The 22,056-nt window shown below is 37.1% G+C and overlaps 1 protein-coding gene across 5 annotated transcripts in view; it reads left to right on the plus strand.

The window, feature by feature from the left end:
* Positions 1 to 22,056, plus strand: part of ZEB1 (zinc finger E-box binding homeobox 1) — a 194,929-nt gene that overhangs the window by 114,886 nt on the left and 57,987 nt on the right. For 4 of the 5 annotated variants that reach the window (XM_027073750.2, XM_053225483.1, XM_027073751.2 and 1 more), the window contains exon 2: positions 18,978 to 19,178. In XM_027073750.2, the coding sequence (XP_026929551.1) occupies positions 18,978 to 19,178 (201 nt within the window). Of the gene's footprint in view, positions 1 to 18,977; positions 19,179 to 22,056 lie in introns of those variants that run through there. The other variant, XR_008300000.1, reaches the window with a different exon arrangement.

The following is a 22,056-nucleotide window of genomic DNA, read 5'->3' on the forward strand; positions in this document are numbered from 1 at the left end:
CTCCCTCTTTCCCAAATAAACATTTTTTTTAATTAAAAAAAAAAAAACTTAGAATCAAGCCAACTTGTATAGCAGAAGCTATTAAACATATGAGTGTATGTGTGGGGGGGTGTATGTTGCTAACCTGTCGTTGGGTGCTATTAGTTGCCTTTGCAAGAGAAAGTGTATGCCCTCCACCGTGCCGTCCTCCTGGGCATCTGTGCGGCGCATGTGCAGCTGCCCTCAGCACTGGCAAGAAGGAGCAGAATTCACTTACCTTGGTCTTCACTTAGCTCTTTTTTTTACAAGTATTACCTTCCTTTTCATTTTACATAGCTTCATACTTTATGAAGCTATGAGCAGAAAAGGTCAGTGGTATTCATATTTTAAAGCAGACCACTGTCTTTCATACATAAAAAATAGAGATTATTTTCTAACAGGAACTTAAAATAGTTTTATTTCAAAATCCACAAGATGTATGTTTACAACATAGTATTTATTTTCTTCCTAAATGTCATTTTAACCTTTATTTTTAAAATTTCATTTTAGTGTGTTGATCGCTATTTCTAATTATGCCTCCTATCTATCTACTGTTACCAAAATTCAAATAACAAAAATATTAAGAAAATATTTCCCCCAATCCCAGTTCAGTTTTCTTAAGTTCACCACTGACAATGGTATACTGAATATCATTTCATGTTTTTCCTTGCATATTTAAAATTTATCTTTTAACTTTTTTAAGTATAATACATACAGTTAAAAAATATATAAGGAATAAAATAGAAAAAACAAGTCATTGTTTCATTACCTTATTTCTTCATTTGTATGTTCCAGACCCTATCATTCATTATTCAGGTGCATGTATGCATGCTATTATGTCTTCATTTTCTTCAAGAATGGAATCAAACTAGTTTGGAGGGCTCCTCTCTATATCAGTACAAAAGGATGGCTATTCGGTGGCTATTTAAGCTTTTGTAGTTAAAAATAAACTTGCAGATAAACATGTATCTGTATTTGCATACATGTGTAAATCAGTTTGTGAATGCCAAGAAATTTCTGGGTCAGCAGGTAAACATTTTACATTTTTATAAAAATTAATTAAAAATTAGTTTCAATACAACAACAAGTTAACACAACAGCATGTAAATGGGAACTCATTTTCTGAACCTTTGCATATACCCTGTGTTATTGGGAAATTTTTTTGCTAATTTGTTAAACATTTATTGAGCAATTAGTACTTATGGACAGTGTTCGACATGCAGTGAACAAAACCAAAAATAATCCTGGCTTCATGGAATCTATATTCTAGTGAGAGGAGACAATAAAAAATAATAAAATATTATGGCCATTGGTGATAAATATTTTAAAAAGAAAGAAATCACAGGAGAGAGTGGCATGTGCTCTTGGTTGAAGGAGGTCTATAAATTTATTTTTTTAAGTTTGTTTATTTTGAGAGAGAGTGCACATGCAAGTCAGGGGAGGGGCAGAGAGAGAAAGGGAGAGAGAGAGTCCCAAGCAGTTGCACTGTCAGCACAGAGCCCCGCATTGGCTTGATCCCACGAACCGTGAGATTGTGATTTGAGCCAAAATCAAGAGTCTGTCGCTCAACTAACTGAGCCACCCAGGCACCCCAGGAGGTCTATAAATTTAAATGGAGTGCACATAGAAGACCTCACTAACAAGCAGGTGAAATTGAGCCGTGCTCAAAGAACATTCCAGGTGGAATTACAAGAAGTACAAAAGCTTCAAGGTAAGAGGCCAGCATATGTGGACTGGAGTGAACAAGCATAAAGTAGAAGATGAGAGAGAATGAATGAGTGGGAGTTAGCTCACGAAGGGCCTTTGGATTACAGCAAGGTGGGATGCCATTAGATGGTTTGACCAGAGGAATAACAGGATTTCTCTAATGTTTAAAATGATTGTGCTGGCTGCTGTATTGATAACTGTCCATAGGAAGGCAAAAGTGGAGGCAAGGAAACCTGATGAGAACGAATAGCAGCACTCTCAGTGAAAGGTGGTGGCTTAGAGCAGGGAGGTGGCGAGGAGTTAGTGGTAAGGGACCAGATGCTGAATAAATTTTAAGGCATTTCTCTCTAGATGTGGGGTATGAGAAGAAGGGGGAAAAGGAGTCAAAAACTGACACTAAGAGTTTTAGTCTGAGCAACTGGAAGAGCAGAAGTGCCATTTACTGAAATAGAGAAAGCTGAGAGGGTCAAGGGTTCGGTTTGGGTATGGCAGGTTTGCCCAGACGTCCACGTGGAGATACCAGGTAGGCAGTTGGGCTTATGTATCTGGAGTGCAGAGAAGTTTGGGCTGGGATATAGAGCAGAGAGTCATTAAATGACATTTAGAGCCATGAGACAGATTGAGGTCCAGGAGGTGGAGGAAAGAAATGTAAAGGCAGCAGTCAGTAAGTTAGGAAAATCAAGGGAGTGGAGAGAGATTGTGTTGAAAAGGAGAGATTTTATGTCAAATGGTGCTCATAGGTCACATAAGATGAGGATTGATCATTGTCATTGCCTTTCACAACGTAAAGGTCCTTCACAATCATGACAGGAGCAGTTTTGTGACTGGAGTGGATTTAAGAGAGAATAGGAAGAAACAAATTGGAGTCCAGTGTAAAGTAACTTTTTCAAAAAGCTTTGTAGTAAAAGGGCCTGAGGTGTAGAACTTGGAAAAGTGAGATTTGATCAGAATGGGGGGGTTTAGCCAGAATAGGGATTTTTAAGTGTGAGAAAGGCAGGAGGAGAGAGTTAAGAGTGTATGCAGGAAGTGACTATAATGGTATATTTTAATCCAAGTACGTATTTCTTTAATTAGTGAGGTTGAACATTTTACTACATGTTTATTGGCCGTTCATATTTTTGTGGGGGTGAATTTTCTTTGCATATTCTTACTGGATGTTTTATTTTTTTCCCCACGGATATGTAAGAATTCTCTGTATAATAAAAAAAATCAGTCTTTGGTAACATGTATTGCAAACATTTTTTACAGTTTGTCATTTGTCTTTTGACTTGAAATTTTTTCTATGTAGAGTCATGAGTTTTGTGTCATGCTAATAACAGCCTTACTTATTACAGGACTTGTAAAAGGATTTGCCTGTATTTTCTTCTATTACTTTTATGATTCCTTATTCTTGAATTAAAATCTTTGATACATGTAGATTTCATTTTGGTTAAAGTTGTGAGGTGGAATCTGATTAGCAAGACTACCGTAAGTCTGAGGGATCTATTTCTGGATTCTGTTTAAGTCCATTAATTTTCTGCCGATCCCTGTATTGGCACAAATCTGTTTCCATTTCTGTAGTTTCAAGATACATTTTCTCTCTGGTACGGCTTGTCCTGTTATCCTGCCACCACCATTATTGTCATTTCTCTGAATTTTCTTGAATATTCCTGGGCTTAATTTTTTAGGAAATAATAATAGTAACAATATGTATTGAGCACTTATGTGCAGTAGTACTGTATTAAGTTTTTTGAATATATAGTTACCTTTATCACTGTGACAACGCTACTTAGGGACACACTATTATTATCCCTACCTTAGAAAGAAGGAAACTGAGGCATGAGAAGATTCAGAAACATGCCCAAGGTGACATGGATAGTAATTGGTGAAGCTGTGATTTGTACCAGGCAGTCTCATTCCAGAGATTGTTTTCCTACTTCTCCCTGTAAATGTTGGACTCATTTGGTCTAAATCATTTAGAATTGAAAATGTTACTAGCTGGATCATAATTGCATTGAATTTATAGATTATTTTAGGTAGAATTGACATCTTTATAATATAAAACCATTCTATCCAAATGCAAGGTATGTCTTTTTCATTTATTCAGATCTTCTTTTTTGAAGTTTTAAGTTAAATCCAGTTAGTTAACATACAGTGTTGTATTAGTTTCAGGTGTAGAATATAGTGATTCAGCACTTCCGTACATCACCCCGTACTCATCACAAGTGCACTCCTCAGTCCCCATCACCTATTTAATTCATTCCCCTACTGTCTCCCCTCTGGTAACCATCACATTATTCTGTATAATTAAGAGTCTGTTTCTTGGTTTGCCTCTCTCTCTTTTTCCCTTTGCTTGTTTGTTTCTTAAATTCCACATATGAGTGAAATCATATAGTATCTGTCTTTCTCTATTTTGCTTAGCATAATACTCTCTAGCTCCATCTATGTTGTTGCAAATGGCAAAATTTCATTCTTTTTTATGGCTGAATAATCCATTGTGTGTATGTGTGAGTATACACGTGCGCGTGCACATGCACACACATACCACGTCTTTTATCCATTCATCAGTCGTTGAACTCTTGGACTGCTTCCATAATTTGGCTATTGTAGGTAATACTGCTGTAAACATCAGGGTACATGTATCCCTTTGAATTTTTATAACCCTCAATAGAATGCTAAAATTTTCTTTATATAGTTCCTCCATGTTTCTTTTTTTTGCCTTCATGGGTCATCTTGTGAGTTATTATTAACAGGATTTTTCCTTCTGTTCTGTTTTTAGCAAGATATTATTGGTTTATTGGACAGCTATTGATTTCTTCTGTCAACTTTGTAATTAGTCATTTACCAAATTTTCTATGCTATAGATTTTTTCAGTGATTTTTCCAGAAACATCAAACTATCACCTGCAAAGAAAACTTTTGCTTTCTTTTTTTGCACTATTTGTGCTTTTCTTTTTGTTCTTCTTGAAAATTAGCATATTATTTTAAAATGCTGTCAGTAATTATGACAATAACATCTTTATCTTACAAATGTCTCTGATACATAATCATTTATCATAATACTGACTTCACTTTGATTTTTATAAAAATGTATCAGCAAGGAATAGTGAATTTTATCAAATATCTTTCATGGTCTTATAGGGATCATATTGTTTATCCTTTACTATGTAAAGATAGTGAACTATCTTATATACTTCCTAATGTTGAATAATGCTTGCTTTATTTAACTTCTAATGTACCACTGGATTTAGTATTTTATTTAACATTTCTATATCAGGGATCACCAGTGAGACTGAGTCTATGAGAGAGAGAGAGAGAGAGAGAGAGAGAGAATGCATTCACATGCATGTATGTGTGCTCTTTCTCAGATTTTAGTTGACTGCTATTATGTTGGCTTCATAAAAAGAATTTAGGCTCTTTTCATTTTCCTCTCCTTGAGAAAAGCAACAGAATTATCAGTCCTTTGAGGAGCTGAAGAAATTCACCTGGGAAAACATCTGGCACTTTTTGGGTGGTTAGGAAGACTTTTGAGGTCTTCCTAAATTTATCTATGGTCTGTCTACCTTTGCCATCTCTTACATAATTGTATAAATTCTATAAAATAATAAATGTAGTTACAAACACTGACATTTGCCTTGGAAGTTTTTCATTCCATTTCTTAAATGTATTTGCTTAGATTTGTACAAAATATTTGTAAATAAGTCTCTTAAATTCCTTTATAGCTATAATTACTTCTCTGATTGCATTAATATTGAAACTTTGTGCCTCTCAATTTTGTTCTACGATTAAGGGGGCTAGTGATTACCAATTTTATTGATTCTTCAGAGATCTGGCTTTTGGATTGATTTATCAGTTATATATCTTCTCTGCTGGTTGACTCAATAATTTCTGCATTGGTATTTTTATTCAGTCTTCACACCTCACTTGGGTTTTGTCATCCTGCCTGTATTCCATAAGTAATAAGTTATATAAATTAAAAAGCATTCTTTTTATAAATGCATATTTTACCTGTGAAGGAAATACTAGTTATTGATAATTTTTAGTAAATTATTTTAGTTACATACCTTTCACACACACACACACACACACACACACACACAAAAGAACCACCTGTCCCTGGGACTGATTTTGGTTTGGTCTGCTAAGAACTTTGCTATTTAATTGTTTCATCTATCTCTTTGTGAGGTCTACTTACACTGGCTGAAATTAGCTCACTGAGTGAGTAGGAGCTTTGATAAGTCAGGGAAATAAGAAGGTAATTTGGGATGACTCTTTTGGGGGCATATAGACAGAGGACCATGGGAAAGAGGCCAGAATAAGAACTTAGCACCAGAGACAAATCCCAGGAATACTTAATATTAATGTGTAATAAGAGAGGAGAGAAAATAAGAACTAGGATTCTCTGCATGATGGCAGCCCTTTCCCCTGACTTTGCTTATCAGTTTTCATTCTATGAATAGCTTGTATCTGAAGGCATTGAAAACCACCAACCCTTTGCAGAGGTAAATGTCAGAATCACTGACTTTGGCTGGAGTTATGTTTTTAAAATATTTGGAGGGGCACCTGGGTGACTCATTTGGTTAAGCATCTGACTCCTGATTTTGGCTCAAGTCATGATTTCATGGTTTGTGGGATTGAGCCCCTCATCAGGGCTCTGTGCTGACATCCTGGAGCTTGCTTGGGATTCTCTCTCTCCCTCTCTCTCTCTCTCTCTGTCCCTCCCTTCCACTTCCTCCCTCCCTCCCTCTCTCTCAAAATAAACATTTAAAAAATAAATCAATAAAAGACTTGTTACAGTTAGATAATGTACACATTATATATTACATGTTACATTAAATATGCATATTACATCATGACCTTTATTCTGTAGTAAAATACATACACATTAATATTATCTATAAGTTAGATCAAAAGCCAGATTAGCAAATATTTACACTATACCTGGGTATATAGTATTTATAGAAACATAGGTTCCTCTTTCCTGTTGTAACGTTATTTGTAGTTTTCTTTGATGTTGTGGATTGTCAAATGACCTCTCTTTTTCATTTTGTGTGCTTATTTGCCAGTTCTTTGGTTATCCCCACAGCTTTGTCATTTTCCTGACTTATTTCTTCACTGAGAAAAAAATATGGCCCCACATTCAATTCAACAAATAATTCTCTACCTACTATGTGGAAAGTCATGTGCCAGGAATCTCTTCAGGATAAGAAAAACATGTTGAGTGGTCTCGTTACGGTTTTGTCCCAACTGATATTAGAGACTAATGGAAATACTTGTTCAGTGTCTCTACCTTCATATTTCATAGCATTCTTGCCTAAATCATATTGTTCTCAGCATAGTGCTAACATGTGAAATACTCTATTACTTAACTGTAATTGATTACTCTTGAAAACATGACTCCAAACATATGTATTTTTCTAGGTGTTTCTTTTTTTTGTCTTTTTTTTTTCAAGTTAGTTAACATACAGTATATTAGCTTCAGGAATAGAACCCAGTGATTCATCTCTTACATATAACGCCCAGTGCTCATCCCAACAAGTGCCCTCCTTAATGCCCATCACCCATTTAACCCACCCCTCCAGCAACCGTCAGTCTGTTCTCTGTATTTAAGAGTCTCTTATGGTTTTCCTCCCTCTCTGTTTTTATCTTTTTTTAAAATATAATTTATTGTCAAATAGGCTAACACACAATGTGTAAAGCGTGCTCTTGGTTTGGGGGGTAGATTCCTGTGCTTTATCGCTTACATACAACACCCAGCGCTCATTCTAACAAGTGCCCTCCTCAATGCCCATCACCCATTTTCTACGCCCCCCCCCCCCATCAACCCTGTTTGTTCTCTGTATTTAAGAGTCTCTTATGGTTTGCCTCCCTCCCTCTCTGTAACTTTTTTTTTCCCCTTCCCTTCCACCCTGGTCTTCTGTTAAGTTTCTCAAGATCCACAAAGGAGTGAAAACATATGATATATTTCTCTGACTGACTTATTTCACTTAGCATAATACTTTACAGTTTCATCCGCATTGCTGCAAATGGCAGGATTGCATTCTTTGTTTTTGCCAAGTAGTATTCCATTGTATATATAAACCGATCTTCTTTATCCATTCATCAGTTGATGGACATTTAGGCTCTTTCCATAATTCGGCTATTATTGAAAGCGCTGCTATAAACATTGGGGTACGTGCCCCTATGAATCAACACTCCTGTATCCTTTGGATAAATTCCCAGTAGTGCTATTGCTGGGTCATAGAGTAGTTCTATTTTTAATTTTTTGAGGAATCTCTACACTATTTCTCCAGAGTGGCTGCACCAGTTTGCATTCCCACCAACAGTGCAAGAGGGTTCCTGTTGCTCCATATCCTTGCCAGCATCTGTTGTTTCCCGAGTTGTTCATTTTAACCACTTGGACCAGTGTGAGGTGGTATCTCAGTGTGGTTTTGATTTGTTTTTCCCTGATGATGAGTGACATTGAGCATCTCTTCATGTGTCTGTTGGCCACCTGGATGTCTTCTTTGGAAAAGTGTCTTAATGTCCTCTGACCATTTCTTCACTGGATTGTTTTTCAGGTGTTTAATTTGGTCAGTTCTTTATAGATTTTGGATACTAACCCTTTATCCGACATGTCATTTACAAATATCTTTTCCCATTCCGTCGGTTGCCTTTTAGTTTTGCTGATTGTTTTCTTAGCAGTGCAGAAACTTTCCATCTTGATGAGGTCCCAATAGTTCAGTTTTGCTTTTAATTCCCTTGCCTTTGGAGATGTGTCAAGCAAGAAATTGCTACGGCTGAGGTCAAAGAAGTTGTTGCCTGTGTTCTCTAGGGTTTTGATGGTTTCCTCTCTCACATTGAGGTCTTTCATCCATTTTGAGTTTATGTATGGTGTAAGAAAGTGGTCTAGTTTTATTCTTCTGCATGTTGCTGTCCAGTTCTCCCAGCACCATTTGCTAAAGAGACTTTTTTCCATTGGATACTCTTTCCTGCTTTGTCAAAGATTAGTTGGCCATACATTTGTGGGTCCAATTCTGGGGTCTCTATTCTATTCCATTGTTCTATGTGTCTGTTTTTGTGCCAATACCATACTGTCTTGATGATTACAGCTTTGTAGTAGAGAATGGAGTCTGGGATTGTGATACCTCCTGATTTGGTTTTCTTTTTCAAGATTACTCTGGCTTTTCAGGGTCTTTTGTGGTTCCATACAAATTTTAGGATTGTTTGTTCTAGCTTTAAGATTTCCAGTGCAACTTTGATTGGGATTGCATTGAATGTGTATATTGTATTGACATTTTAACAATATTTGTTCTTGGAATTTATGAGCATGGAATGTTTTTCCATTTCTTTGTGTCTTCTTCAATTTCCTTCATAAGTTTTCTATAGTTTTCAGCATACAGATCTTTTACATCTTTAGTTAGGTTTATTCCTAGGTATTTTATGGTTCTTGGTTCAATCGTGAATGGGATAACTTTCTTGATTTCTCTTTCTGTTGTTTCATTATTGGTGTGTAGAAATGCAACTGATTTCCATTCATTGATTTTGTACCCTGAGACTTTGCTGAATTTATGTATCAGTTCTAGCAGCCTTTTGGTGGAGTCTTTTGGGTTTTCCATGTAAAGTATCATGTTGTCTGTGAAAAGTGAAAGTTTGACTTCTTTGCCACTTTTAATGCCTTTTATTTCATTTTGTTGTCTGATTGCTGATGCTAGGACTTCCAACACTATGTTGAACAACAGTGGTAAGAGTGGACATCCCTGTCATGTTCCTGATCTTGGGGGAAGGCTCTCAGTATTTCCCCATTGAGGATGATATTAACTGTGGACTTTTCATAAATGGCTTTTATGATGTTTAGGTATGTTCCTCTATCCGACTTTCTTGAGGATTTTTATAAAGAAACGATGCTGTATTTTGTCAAATGCTTTTTCTGCATCTATTGACAGGATCATATGGTTCCTATCCTTTTTTTTATTAATGTGATGTGTTACATTGATTGATTTGTGAATATTGAACCAGCCTTGCAGCCCAGGAATGAATCCCACTTGATCATGGTGAATAATTCTTTTTATATGCTGTTGAATCTGATTTGCTAGTATCTTGTTGAGAATCTTTGCCTCCGTGTTCATCAGGGATATTGGCGTATAATTCTTTTTTTTGTGGGGTCTCTGTCTGGTTTGGGAATCAAGGTAATGCTGGCTTCATAAAATGAGTCTAGAAGTTTTCCTTCCCTTTCTATTTTTTGAAACAGCTTACGAAGGATAGGTATTAACTCTGTTTTAAATGTCTGGGAGAATTCCCGTGGGAAGCCATCTGGCCCAGGACTCTTATTTGTTGGGAGATTTTTGATAACTGATTCAATTTCTTCACTAGTTATGGGTATGTTCAAATTTTCTGTTTCTTCTCACTTGAGTTTTGGTAGTGTGTAGGTGTTTAGGAGTTTGTCCATTTCTTCCAGATTGTCCAGTTTGTTGGCATATAATTTTTCATAGTATTCTGTAATAATTGTTTGTATTTCTGAGGGATTGGTTGCAATAAGTCCCATTTTCATTCATGATTTTATCTATTTGGGTCCTCTTTTCTTTTTGAGAAGTCTGGTAGGGGTTTATCAACTTTGTTTATTTTTTTTTTTCCAAAAAAACAGCTCTTAGTTTCATTGATCTGTTCTACTGTTTTTTGGGGGGGGGGGGGAATTCTATATTGTTTATTTTCGCTCTGATCTTTATTATTTCCCTTCTTCTGTCCTTGGGATTTCTTTGCTATTCGGCTTCTAGTTCCTTTAGGTGTGCTGTTAGATTTTGTATTTGGGATTTTTCTTGTTTCTTGAAATAGGCCTGGATTGCAATGTATTTTCCTCTTAAGACTGCCTTTGCTGCATCCCAAAGGGTTTGGATTGTTATATTTTCATTCTCATTTGTTTTCATATATTTTTAAATTTATTCTTTAATTGCCCGGTTGACCCATTCATTCTTTAGTAGAATGTTCTTTAACCTCTATGCATTTGGAGGCTTTCCAACCATTTCCTATGGTTGATTTCAAGTTTCATAGCATTGTGATCTGAAAATGTGCATGGTACGATCTCATTTCTTTTACATTTATTGAGAGCTGTTTTATGACCCAGTATATGGTCTGTCTTGGAGAATGTTCCTTGTGCACTTGAGAAGAATGTGTATTCTGCTGCTTTAGGACAAAAAGTTCTGAATATATCTGTTAAGTCCATCTGGTGCAGTGTATCATTCAGCGCCATTGTTTCTTTGTTGATTTTTTTGCCTAGATGATTTGTCCATTGTTGTAAGTGGAGTATTAAAGTCCCCTGAAGTTACCACATTCTTAACCAATAAGATTGCTTATGTCTGTGATTAATTGTTTTATATATTTGGGTGCCTTCAAATTGGGTGCATGAACACTTATAATTGTTAGCCTTTCTTGATGGATAGACCCCGTAATTATGATATAATGCCCTTCTTCATCTCTCGTTACAACCTTTAGTTTAAAATCAAGTTTGTCTGGTATAAGTATGACTACTCCATCTTTCTTTTGACTTCCAGTAGCATGATAGATGGGTCTCCATCCCCTCACTTTCAATCTGAAGGTGTCCTCAGGTCTACAATGGGTCTCTTGTAGACAGCAAATAGATGGGTCTTGGTTTTTTTAATCCATTCTGATAACCTATGTCTTTTGATTGGAGCATTTAGACCATTTACATTCAGTATTATTATTGAAAGGTATGAATTTAGAGTCATTGTGTTAGCTGTAGGTTTCATGCTTGTAGTGATGTCTCTTGTCCTTTGTGGTCTTTACACCATTCCACTCACAGAGTCTCCCTTATGATCTCTTGTAGGGCTGGTTTAGTGGTGATGAACTCCTTCAGTTTTTGTTTGTATGGGAAAACCTTTATCTCTTCTTCTATTTTGAATGACAAGCTTGCTGGATAAAGGATTCTTGGCTGCATATTTTTCCTATTCAGCACATTGAATATTTCCTGCCACTCCCTCTGGCCTGCCAAGTTTCAATATATAGGTCTGCTACTGCCCTTATATGTCTACCCTTGTAGGTTAAGGCCCATTTGTCCCTAGCTGCTTTCAGGATTCTCTCTTTAGCTTTGTATCTTGCCAGATATGCCAGACATATCTTCTGATATGTCATGCAGAAGATCAATTCCTGTTATGTTTGAAGGGTGTTCTCTGTGCCTCCTGGATTTCAGTGTCTGTTTCCTTCCCCAGATAGGGGAAGTTCTCAGCTATGATTTTTTCAAGCACACCTGCGGCCCCTTTCTTCTTCTTCTTCTTCTTCTGGAACTCCTGTGATACAGATGTTATTACGTTTCATTGAATCACTCAGCTCTCTCATTCTCCCCTCATGGTTTAGAATTTTTTTACTCTCTTTTTCTCGGCTTCCTCTTTTTCCATAATTTTATCTTCTAGTTCACTTATTCTCCCCCCGCCTCTTCAGTCTTCACTGTCACTGCCTCTAGTTTTTGCATCTCATTTACAGCATTTTTTAATTCATCATGACTATTTTTTAGTTCCTTGATCTCTGTAGCAATAGATTCCCTGCGGTCTTCTATGCTTTTTTCAAGCCCAGTGATTAATCTTACGACTATTATTCTAAATTCTTGTTCAGTTATATTGTTTATATCTGTTTTGATCAATTCTTTAGCTTTCATTTCTTCCTGGAATTTATTTTGAGGAGAAATCTGGTTGTTGTTTTTTTCTTTTTTTCATTTTTGCTAGTTTTTTGTCCCTTATGTGCTTTAAAAGCTTGTTATGTGTCCTGCACCTGTGAACACTACTATATTAAAGGTGGGTCATAACTGTCCAGGGCCTGGCCCTTCAGGAGGTGCTTTTTGGAGTGTGTTATTTGCTCTCTGTTGTTATGAGTCTCTTTGCTTTTATCTCCCTAAATAGTGATGCTTTAGACCCTCCACCAGGTGTGCTTTGATTTGTTCATTGAAGTAGCCCTGGAAAACTGTTAAACAAACAAACAAATAAAAATGAAGACAAAAACAAAAAACAACAAAGACAAGAAACAAAAACAAAAGCCACCAGCAGCAGCAAAACAACAGGGTGGGGGCAGTGTTGATGGAAGAAGCCTTATCCCCTACAAAGAGAGAAATGATAGGGATGCGGAAAAAGAAAAGAAAAGAAAATTGACCTGGCAGAGAAACTACACCTTAAAACAGAGAGAGGAAAATAAAGAAGGAGATAGAGAATAAGTATAAAGAGAATAGATTAAATATGTCTGCTTAAACAAACCAAGAACCAGAATAACCAGACTCGAGGAGGGAAGAAATAAGAACGGAAAAGGAAGAGAAAAAATATGCATATATAATAATTGTCCAAGAATTAAATCAGGAAATGCAAAACCGCTGGGTGCCTGGGAACCGGTGGCAGCACTGGTCTGGAAGAGGGGCTGTATGGTTGGTTAGCGTCAATCTCGCTCTTGTAGATAACAGTTACCAGGCCCGGAGGGACGTGGATTGGTGTAGGTGGGTGCCACCTGCACTGTGGGCCCGCTGTTCCTGAAGCCCACCTTGATGGTGATGGGGAGAAAAATGGCAACACCCCAGTCTCTCCTCCATGGACAGGGTGTCCCAAACCTCTCTGTTCAGACTGTCCTCACAGTGCCACGGGGGCAAACGAGGTGGTTTGTACTGCTCCACCGACTCCCGCACCTCCCTGGCACTCGGCTGGGATTTAAACCTCAATGTCTTAAAGGGTGCCACTCGAGCACCTTGGTTCCAAGGAAGTGCTGCTCCGCGCCACCGATATATGGCCTCTGGCTGGCAGGCACAGGCAGTCTTTGCCCTTTAGACGGTTATATACCTTCTTCCTCTAGTACTCCAGGGAGGGGATCGCTTTCTCCCACTGCAGACTGTGCCTCTGAACTAGTTACTGATCCCGGGGCTGGCTCCCCTCCTCCCCAGGTGCACGAACAGGGCAGCTGACCTCCGTCCCGAGGTAGCCCCGCAGTTAGAGATTGGATCTTTGTCCGTCCTGCTCCCTGGTTTTTCTCTTGTCTCGATAAAGTCCTACACTTCCCCAGCATCTCTTTCATTTCCCTTTGTCTTTCCTCAGAAGGGGATCCCTCCAGTCCATGCCTACGCAGCGCATTTTATCTCTCCTAGTTCACAATCATGCACCTATGGCCTGCCAGGTTATCTTCATGGGTCCCTGGAGACCTCTGTTTCACTCTGCAGCCCGTACTCTTGGAATTCAAAGTCCTTTGGCCTCAACACCGCTGTGATGCAAGGAGGAGGGAACTTCAGGTCCACCTACTTCTCCACCTTGTTGGATCTTCCTTTTTCTAGTTGTTTCTAAATTATGGCACTACGTTAGTCTGACATATATGGAACAATGTTAGAAGTACAGCAGTCTGTTATTTTTAAAATATTTGTCATGTCTTTTTCCTAAGAGAGATTTTATCTTTCTTTTCTACCATGCAGATGAGTATGTGTTTGATCAGAATGAGACATAGCTAAGCCTGTATTAATGGCATAGTTTAAACAGAACTTTCTCTCCAGGGGGGAAAAAAAGCATTTTTATGCCTGAAAATATGTTGAAATATGGCCTTAGCCTGTGGCTTTCATCAACACATGCCACAATTATCACCTGACCAGAATCAAAGACCTGCAGGTTAAGTATGTCCCCTCCTCTTTTCTCTTTCCCTTCAACCCTCCCTCAGTGTCTTCCCCTGTGAGGCCCAACCTGCTGTTCAGAGCCACAGTAAACAGTGCTTGGCAGGGTTCTTATTTCTAAAAGCATTTAGATGATCTAGCTCTTACCTTAATGACTGAAGTTGAGATTGTATTGCTCTTTTTTGGAACTGTATTCATCTAATTTATTTAATTCTTTATTATAATTGTACATTACTTAAGAAACATGTTTACATGGGAGTTTAATTAGTGCAGTTGATATGGTACTATATGCAGGCAAGTGCTAACAATAGTATGTTATGTGAGAGTCTTTAAAGGTTTGTTGACTATAATGATGATACTACCCTATGGTGTACTGTCTGTTATATTGCAATGAGATTCTAATGGTTAAAATTTCTTATTCATTTGAAAATGTTTTAGTGGCATTTTGCTAAGTATAGAATGCCAGGGCCCCAGAATAGGCTAGACACAAAACTACAAATTTAAGAATATTTATCATTTGTGCAACAATTTTCAGTCAGGAGGCTTTGTACATAGTAGTTAAAGTGTCTGAGCTGTGGAATCAGGCACACCAGGATTTGAGTCCAGCTGTATAACTTAATAGCTAAATAACCTCAAACAGGTTGTGCTACTCTGGGATGTTGTTGTGGATGTTGTTGTTGTTGTTGTTGTTGTTGTTGTTGTTTTGCTCTATAAAAGGGAGAGATGTAACAATACCAACTTCTTAGGAATTGTAAAGATTGAGCATGAAGATGATGATGATGATAGCAGATACTTCTATAGTCTTTATTGTGTGCCAGACACTGATCTAAGCACAAAACATTTTTAAATCATTAGACCCTCACAACCACCTTATGCAGTGGATACTGTTATATCTGCATTAAATATTAGCAAGTAACACCAACAAGTACTACCACCAAGAAGTCACTGTGTCCTTGACCACATTCTAGTCACTACAGGAATGCATAGAAAATATTACCATTTTAATTTTTTTTAATTTTTATTTTTGAGAGAGAGAGAGAGTGTGAGCAGGGGAAAGTCAGAGAGAGAGAGAGAGAGAGAGAGAGGGAGAGAGAATCTGAAACAGGCTCCCGGCTCTGAGCTGTCAGCACAGAGCCTGAGGAGGGCCACGAACTCACAGACTGAGATCATGACCTGAGCGTAGTCAGATGGTTAACATACTGAGCCACCCAGGAACCCCCCCAAGTATTACCATTTTTCTATAGAAATTTAAATTCATATTGTATATTGTTAATTATATTGAAAGATTTTAAAAACTGTTTACCTTTTCCAATCCCTTTATCTTTGTTTTCTTGAAATGTTATTATTTTAATTACAACTCAGAACTAAAAGGTGATAATCACCTGTTTGTTAAGAATATGCCACCACACTTCAGGGGCGCCTGAGTCGCTCAGTTTGTTAAATGTCCAACTTGGGCTCAGGTCATAATCTCGTGGTTTGTGAGTTCAAGCCCCGCGTGTCAGGCTCTGTGCTGACAGCTCGGAGCCTGGAGCCTGCTTTAGATTCTGTGACTCCCTTTCTCTCTCTGCCCCTCTCCCACTCATGCTCTGTCTCTCTGTCTCTCAAAAATAAATAAATAAAAACATTTTAAAAAAATTTTTGAAAAAACAATATGCCAAACTTTAGATAAACTATATTTTATTATATTTTTTAGCCAAAGATTTAAAAGTATAGAGGAATGGAGATTGATGGACAGACAGTTGAGGTAACGAACATTTTCATTGGCTACTAGGATTTATCAGGGCCTGCATTATTCTTTATGCTTTTTGTGCCGAGGCTCTATTTTTAAAATTAATTCTGTAGATCAACAAAAGGATGGATCCAGAAACAAAGGGAAGCTTGCCTATTTTCTAAGTTACACCAATCAGTATAAACCATTTTCACTGCTTTTTCTCTCAGCTAAGTGACTGTGAAGCAGAAGATAGTAAGAAGCCTTGGAAAATAGTTATTGGTCTTTTTTCCATCTTAGCCAATAAAATGTAGTGTTGTTTTTTTTTTTTTTCAAATTCTATGCCACATATTCAAAACATGCTTTGGGAAAATTCCCAAGATAAGTATAAACTACATGCAGTCTTTGTGGTTTGGGGTATTTGACTTACAATCTTCCATACCAAATGGCAGCTCATACTGGGGGGGCAAGAAGGAGTTTTGCTAGAGTCCTAGAAAGTGACAGGTGTTCTTGAAGAGTACTTAGGGCTACAGCCAACCCAGGCAGAATAAAACAGGGTGAAGAAACCCAAGTAAAAAGAACTTAGTGTGGCTCAGAGTAAAAGGAACTTAGTGAAACCATAAAGCATGCAAGCAAATATTTGAACAAAAATGCATACATGTCTTAAAGACTAATTATAGGGTAATTTTCAAGCCCTAAATCCTCTAAATGTAAATGTATGGTTGGACAATCTACAGCTAACAAAATTGTAATGATAGAACTGTACTACAGTATTAAAGCAAGAATAACACCAGTGGCCAACCAAAGACACTGAAGAATCACTAAACCTTCTCTTCACAAAACAGCATTTCAACTATCCATGTCCAAGCATAGTGACAGCTTTGGAACAGCCTTTAAGAATCATTCCCTTTATCCCCACATACAGTTGCACAATTTACTTTCCTCCTTGTGTGGCTGGAGTACAAGGAATTCCCCATGTTTCCGTATCTATTTAATACGTTTTCCCTTTGACTCAGGACTTCCATCTCTACTAATATATCTGACAAATGAATTTAAGGAATGGCCAATGCAAAGATATATTTACAAGAAAGTTTATTATGACATTGTCGCTAATGCTTAATCATCACTTGGAAACATAAATTTTATCAGTATAGGTGATTGGTTAAATTCTGTCTGTACAATGAAATGAGAACAAGAGGAAAATGAGAAAGCCTCACATATACTTAAATAGAAGAATTCCCAAGATATGTTAAGTGACAATAAACGAGGTAGGGAACAGTATAATGTGATTCCATATGTGTGTATTTAAAGATGCATAACATACTTATATAGAGAATTTACATTAAATACATATGTGTATAAGGTGAGGTCAGCATTTCAATTAAATAGGATAAAGTATATAAAGTGATTGTGTATCATGCCTATTTCATGCATAGATAAATTAATAAAATTTGCTGTTACTGTTATCTTTACAGTGAGTCAAGGAAGGAAAATTTGGGGGAGGGAGCTTTTACTAGTTTTACATGTTTATGTTATCTGAATTCTTGTGAACTGAACATGTATTACATTTATAATGAGATGAGAAAGTGGTTTGCTTTTGGGAAAAAGCTGGAAAAATGTGTTCACACTAAAGTATTAATAACACAACAAAACTTGATATATTTCTTCTGACAAGATACTGAAGAATTTCTAATGTGGGGGAAAGGGTAACTCTAGTACTCTTTGGAGCAGAGGTGTCTTCCTGAGATTTATAAAAGCAATTTTGGAGATTTTTTCTTATTCATTCTCACCTTGATATATGTCTCCACTTCTGATTGTATTTCTTTCTTCTTGTTATCAGGTGTGTGTGTGTGTGTGTGTGTGTATTTATATGAGAAGGGGGTATATATGCATATCATTTATACATTCAGGTTATTAACTTCTTTCAAAAATGGTTGGAAATTTTAAGGAAGAAATTGAAAGAATAACTGAAAGTAATTATTGCTTAGTTATCTAAACAAAGCAAAGATTTCTTTTTCTCCCTTCCAGTCTTTGCTTAGCAAATAAGAATCACCTTGCAAACAATTGAAAAGAGGCATTCCAGTGACCATACCCAATGTGGTACTAAATAATTTATCCCAGTAGAGTGATTATTACAAGGACTCTGAAGGAAAAATATTGACTATACTGTATTATTTGTTTTAGAGAATTTTATTCTCAACTGTTACTTATGGTTCTGTGAGCTGTGGTCATTCCAAATACTTACTTATCTTCATAATGTTGGTGTTAAATTTTACTGACATTCATTAAAAATATGGAAAGGGTGGCCATTTGAAAACTTTTGAATGTCAGTTATTTTTTTTCTAAAATTACAGACTTACATACAAACATTACTTGAATCATGCCTTATGCAGAATTTGGCTAAATTGATTTGGTAGATTCTTTCTGAATTCAGTGTGGGATTAATATGAAATGCATAGGCCCAATTGACAGCTTAAACATATCTTTCTTATGGTAAATTTGGTGATGGACTATTGACTTATTAGAAAAGATGAACTCTTTTCTTAATTTTAATGCCTTAAAGATTTGAGGCCCGAATTGTACATAAGGCGTATCACATAGGATAAACTCATTATGGCAGGAGAGAATACTTGATGTAGTGTTAGAGCCCAGTATATAGAACTGTACTGCTAGAGTTCAAATCCTGGCCCTACTTCTTCCTGGCTAAATGATCTTGGACAAGGTACCTACCTTCCTAGGTCTTGGTTTCTATTTCTGGTTTCAGGGTTATAAGTAGTAGACAGCAGGTAGATACTGTTTCATAGCATTGCTAGAAGGTTGTAAGAATAAATGAGTTACTATTTATAGAACACTTAAACGAAGTCCTTTTTAAAATTTCTTTTTACTGAGGTATGAAAACTGATTTTTATGCTAGTTGGTTTTGATTATTTGTTTCTTGTTTGTATTACAGTTACAAATTATAACACTGTGGTAGAAACAAATTCAGATTCGGATGATGAAGACAAACTCCATATTGTGGAAGAAGAAAGTATCACAGATGCAGCAGACTGTGAGGGTGGCGTGCCGGGAGATGACCAGCCCACAGACCAGACAGTGTTACCAGGGAGCAGCGAGAGAGAAGGCGATGCTAAGAGCTGCTGGGACGATGACGGTGGGTTTAATGTTTTGTGTAATATTCTGGCCTCTTGAGTCTTTAAAAAATATGTCTTAACTGAAAAGATAACTTTGATGAAAAGTTTGAAATGATCTCTGAATTTGTCTATTAAATTCAATATAAGGTATCCTCTTACTTACCAGAAAGAAGATCATGAAACAGAATAATAAAGCTATTCTGATTGTTTGTACAATATAAATAATATATTGAGGTTTAGTAGTTTTTTTAAACCAGAATCCAGCTTTCCATATACTGTGGATATAATTGAACCTACCTTTAATTTCATATGGTGACTTCAAATGAAGAATCTACTTAGAAACCTACAGATTGTATTTTGGTACAGTAAAATTATAACATGACTCAACAAAAATCCACAAAACAGATAAATCATGGGAGTATTTTTAGTGTTTGAAAGCTTCTCACTCTCCCTCCTTCTCCCTGTTCTTTCCCCCTCTTCCATTTCCCCGTATGTATCAGAATCCTGTAAGTACTGTGATTCTTTCATTTGCTGTACATTTTTACTTAAGTAAAATTTTTACTTTTACTCAACTAAAGCATGGGTGAGTGGAAGGATTAGTGACAGTCACTCTAAGAGAGAGAGTCTCTCTGCTTAACTTACATTGAATATTTAACATTCTTCCTCATCTGTCAAATGAAGAAAGTGGACTATATAGTCTTTTCTTTCAGATCTAAAATTCCTCCTCTCTACTTTTCCTAATAAGCTAATTAAATTATTTACCCTGTCTTGCCAGGATTTAAATAACACTTGTATAAAAACAGAAGAATGTGGAAATGGCACATATTGTGAATTAGAGGGGTTGGAGATCAGGAATAGGGGCATTGGCAAAGGCAAAGAGCATGCAAGTGATCATATTCAAGGTCAGTCAGAGGAGAAGCCTCCCTGGCAAGAGTTCACATTTGGGGAGGTCATCTAAATAAGATATTAAAACCCAGGCAAAGCATTCTGGAGAAATGAGTCAGATTTGCAGGTCAAAGAGTCTGGATACTCTGGTGGAAGCTTAGGTAAAATATGGATCTAATAGTAGCACAGAGGACCAGTAGTTAAGATTTCTACAACAGGATATATTTATAGCTGACAAAGAAATTTTTTTTGAAGTTTACTTATTTTTGAGAGAGACAGAGATAGCATGAGTGGGGGAAGGACATGGAGAGAGAGAGGGAAAGAATCTGAAGCAGGCTCTGAACTGTCAGCACAGAGCCTGATGCAGGGCTCCAGAGCCTGATGCAGGGCTTGAACTCATGAAACCGTGAGATCATGACCTGAGCCAAAACCAAGAATCAGAGGCTTAATCAACTGAGCCACCCAGGGGCCCCAGGAACTTTTGAAATCATGTAACCAGCCCCCTCATTTTATAGCATTAAGCAGATTCTGCAAGAATAGGATTGCAAACTTGAATAAGACTGTCTCTGTATTGCTTATAGTTTAATGAGTGAGAAGGATAAATAAGTCACAAATTCATTACAGTTTGATGTAGGTATAAATTTAAAGTTCTGTGGAAACATTAAGCAGGAATGTTCAAATCAGAGAGAGGAAGATAAGTCCTAGAAGAATTTCTGAGTGAAGCAGTGCTGGTCATGAGTTATAAAGGACAAGTAGAAGTTGATTTGGTAAAGGAGAAGGAAAAGAAGTGTTTCAAAACAGAAGAAACAATATACATGGAGCCATAAAGGTTTGAACAAGTAGTGTTTGCAGAAAGTGAGGTCAGAGGCATAAACAAAGACTGTGAAGGGTGATGTGTGCTAAGTCAAGGAATTTGAACTTTACCCTAGAAGCTAGCTATGAGAACATCATTGATACGCAGTTTAGAAATAAGTCTGATAGCAATATGGAAAAGAATTTTGGAGGGAGAGAGTCTAGAGACCAGTAGCACCTTCAGTAAGGAGGCTATGAAAATGGAGGAAAGATGAGACTTTATAACTAAGGAAATGGCCCTTGGAATGAGAATGAAAGGGAGAGATTTAATAGGAATGTAGAAGGGATATAAGATTTGGCTTGTTCTGTGTGGAAGGTAACAGAAGGACTGACATCTCCTAGACTTCTGGAAAGTAAAACCCGGAGAAATTAAATTGCTGCCTTATTATCACACCTCATTAATAGCAAAGCTGTTACTTCTTGTTAAACTATAATACTGAGCTCAGAACTTCTGGGAGCAAGGATTTCTTACATGTTTTGTGTCTGGGGCCAGAATTGATCCATTGGTATAGTTGATCCAAAGTGTTAATATGGAAACAAGAAACAAAAAACAATGATTTTTCTGGAAAAGAGGGAGATAGAAGAATGAGATGGGGGGGGGGGGGGAAAGAAAGATGAAAAATCAATGAAGAGGTTTTGTGTCTGAAAATGTGTTGGGATAAGTTATTTGAACTAACTCTCTCACTGAAAATAAATAATGGTGCTAGATTTAAAATGAATACGTAAATCTTCCTGAAAGCTTTAAAAGAGCTAACTGGATAGTGAGACATTAACAGATCAAAATCTATGTGAAAACAGGAACCCATAGAGGTAAGCAGAGCACTGCATAGAAGACTCCTTGGCCTCAAGGACATTTGCCTAACCAGGGTAATGTAAGATGTGGTTTTCAGGCTCTGAGAAGAAACAAAGCCTAGGACCACCTAAGAGTTTAATAGCCACGTTTAATAGCAGATCCTCCCCCAGGATGAATTATAGCAGGTCCTCCCCCAGTATGAATTACATCTTGACAGTATGATGCACTATGGTGAGCTCAGAGTAAACCCTCCTTCCTCAGGAGTTAGCAAGCAAAACTGCCTTGGCCAGGGATCGGGGGAATGCAGGATTGTCTCTGACAAGGAGTAACCCAGCTGTCCTACAATGATTTACAGCTTAAATTCACAT

Source organism: Acinonyx jubatus, chromosome B4 (genome assembly GCF_027475565.1).
Source record: "Acinonyx jubatus isolate Ajub_Pintada_27869175 chromosome B4, VMU_Ajub_asm_v1.0, whole genome shotgun sequence".
Classification (NCBI taxonomy): Eukaryota; Metazoa; Chordata; class Mammalia; order Carnivora; family Felidae; genus Acinonyx; species Acinonyx jubatus.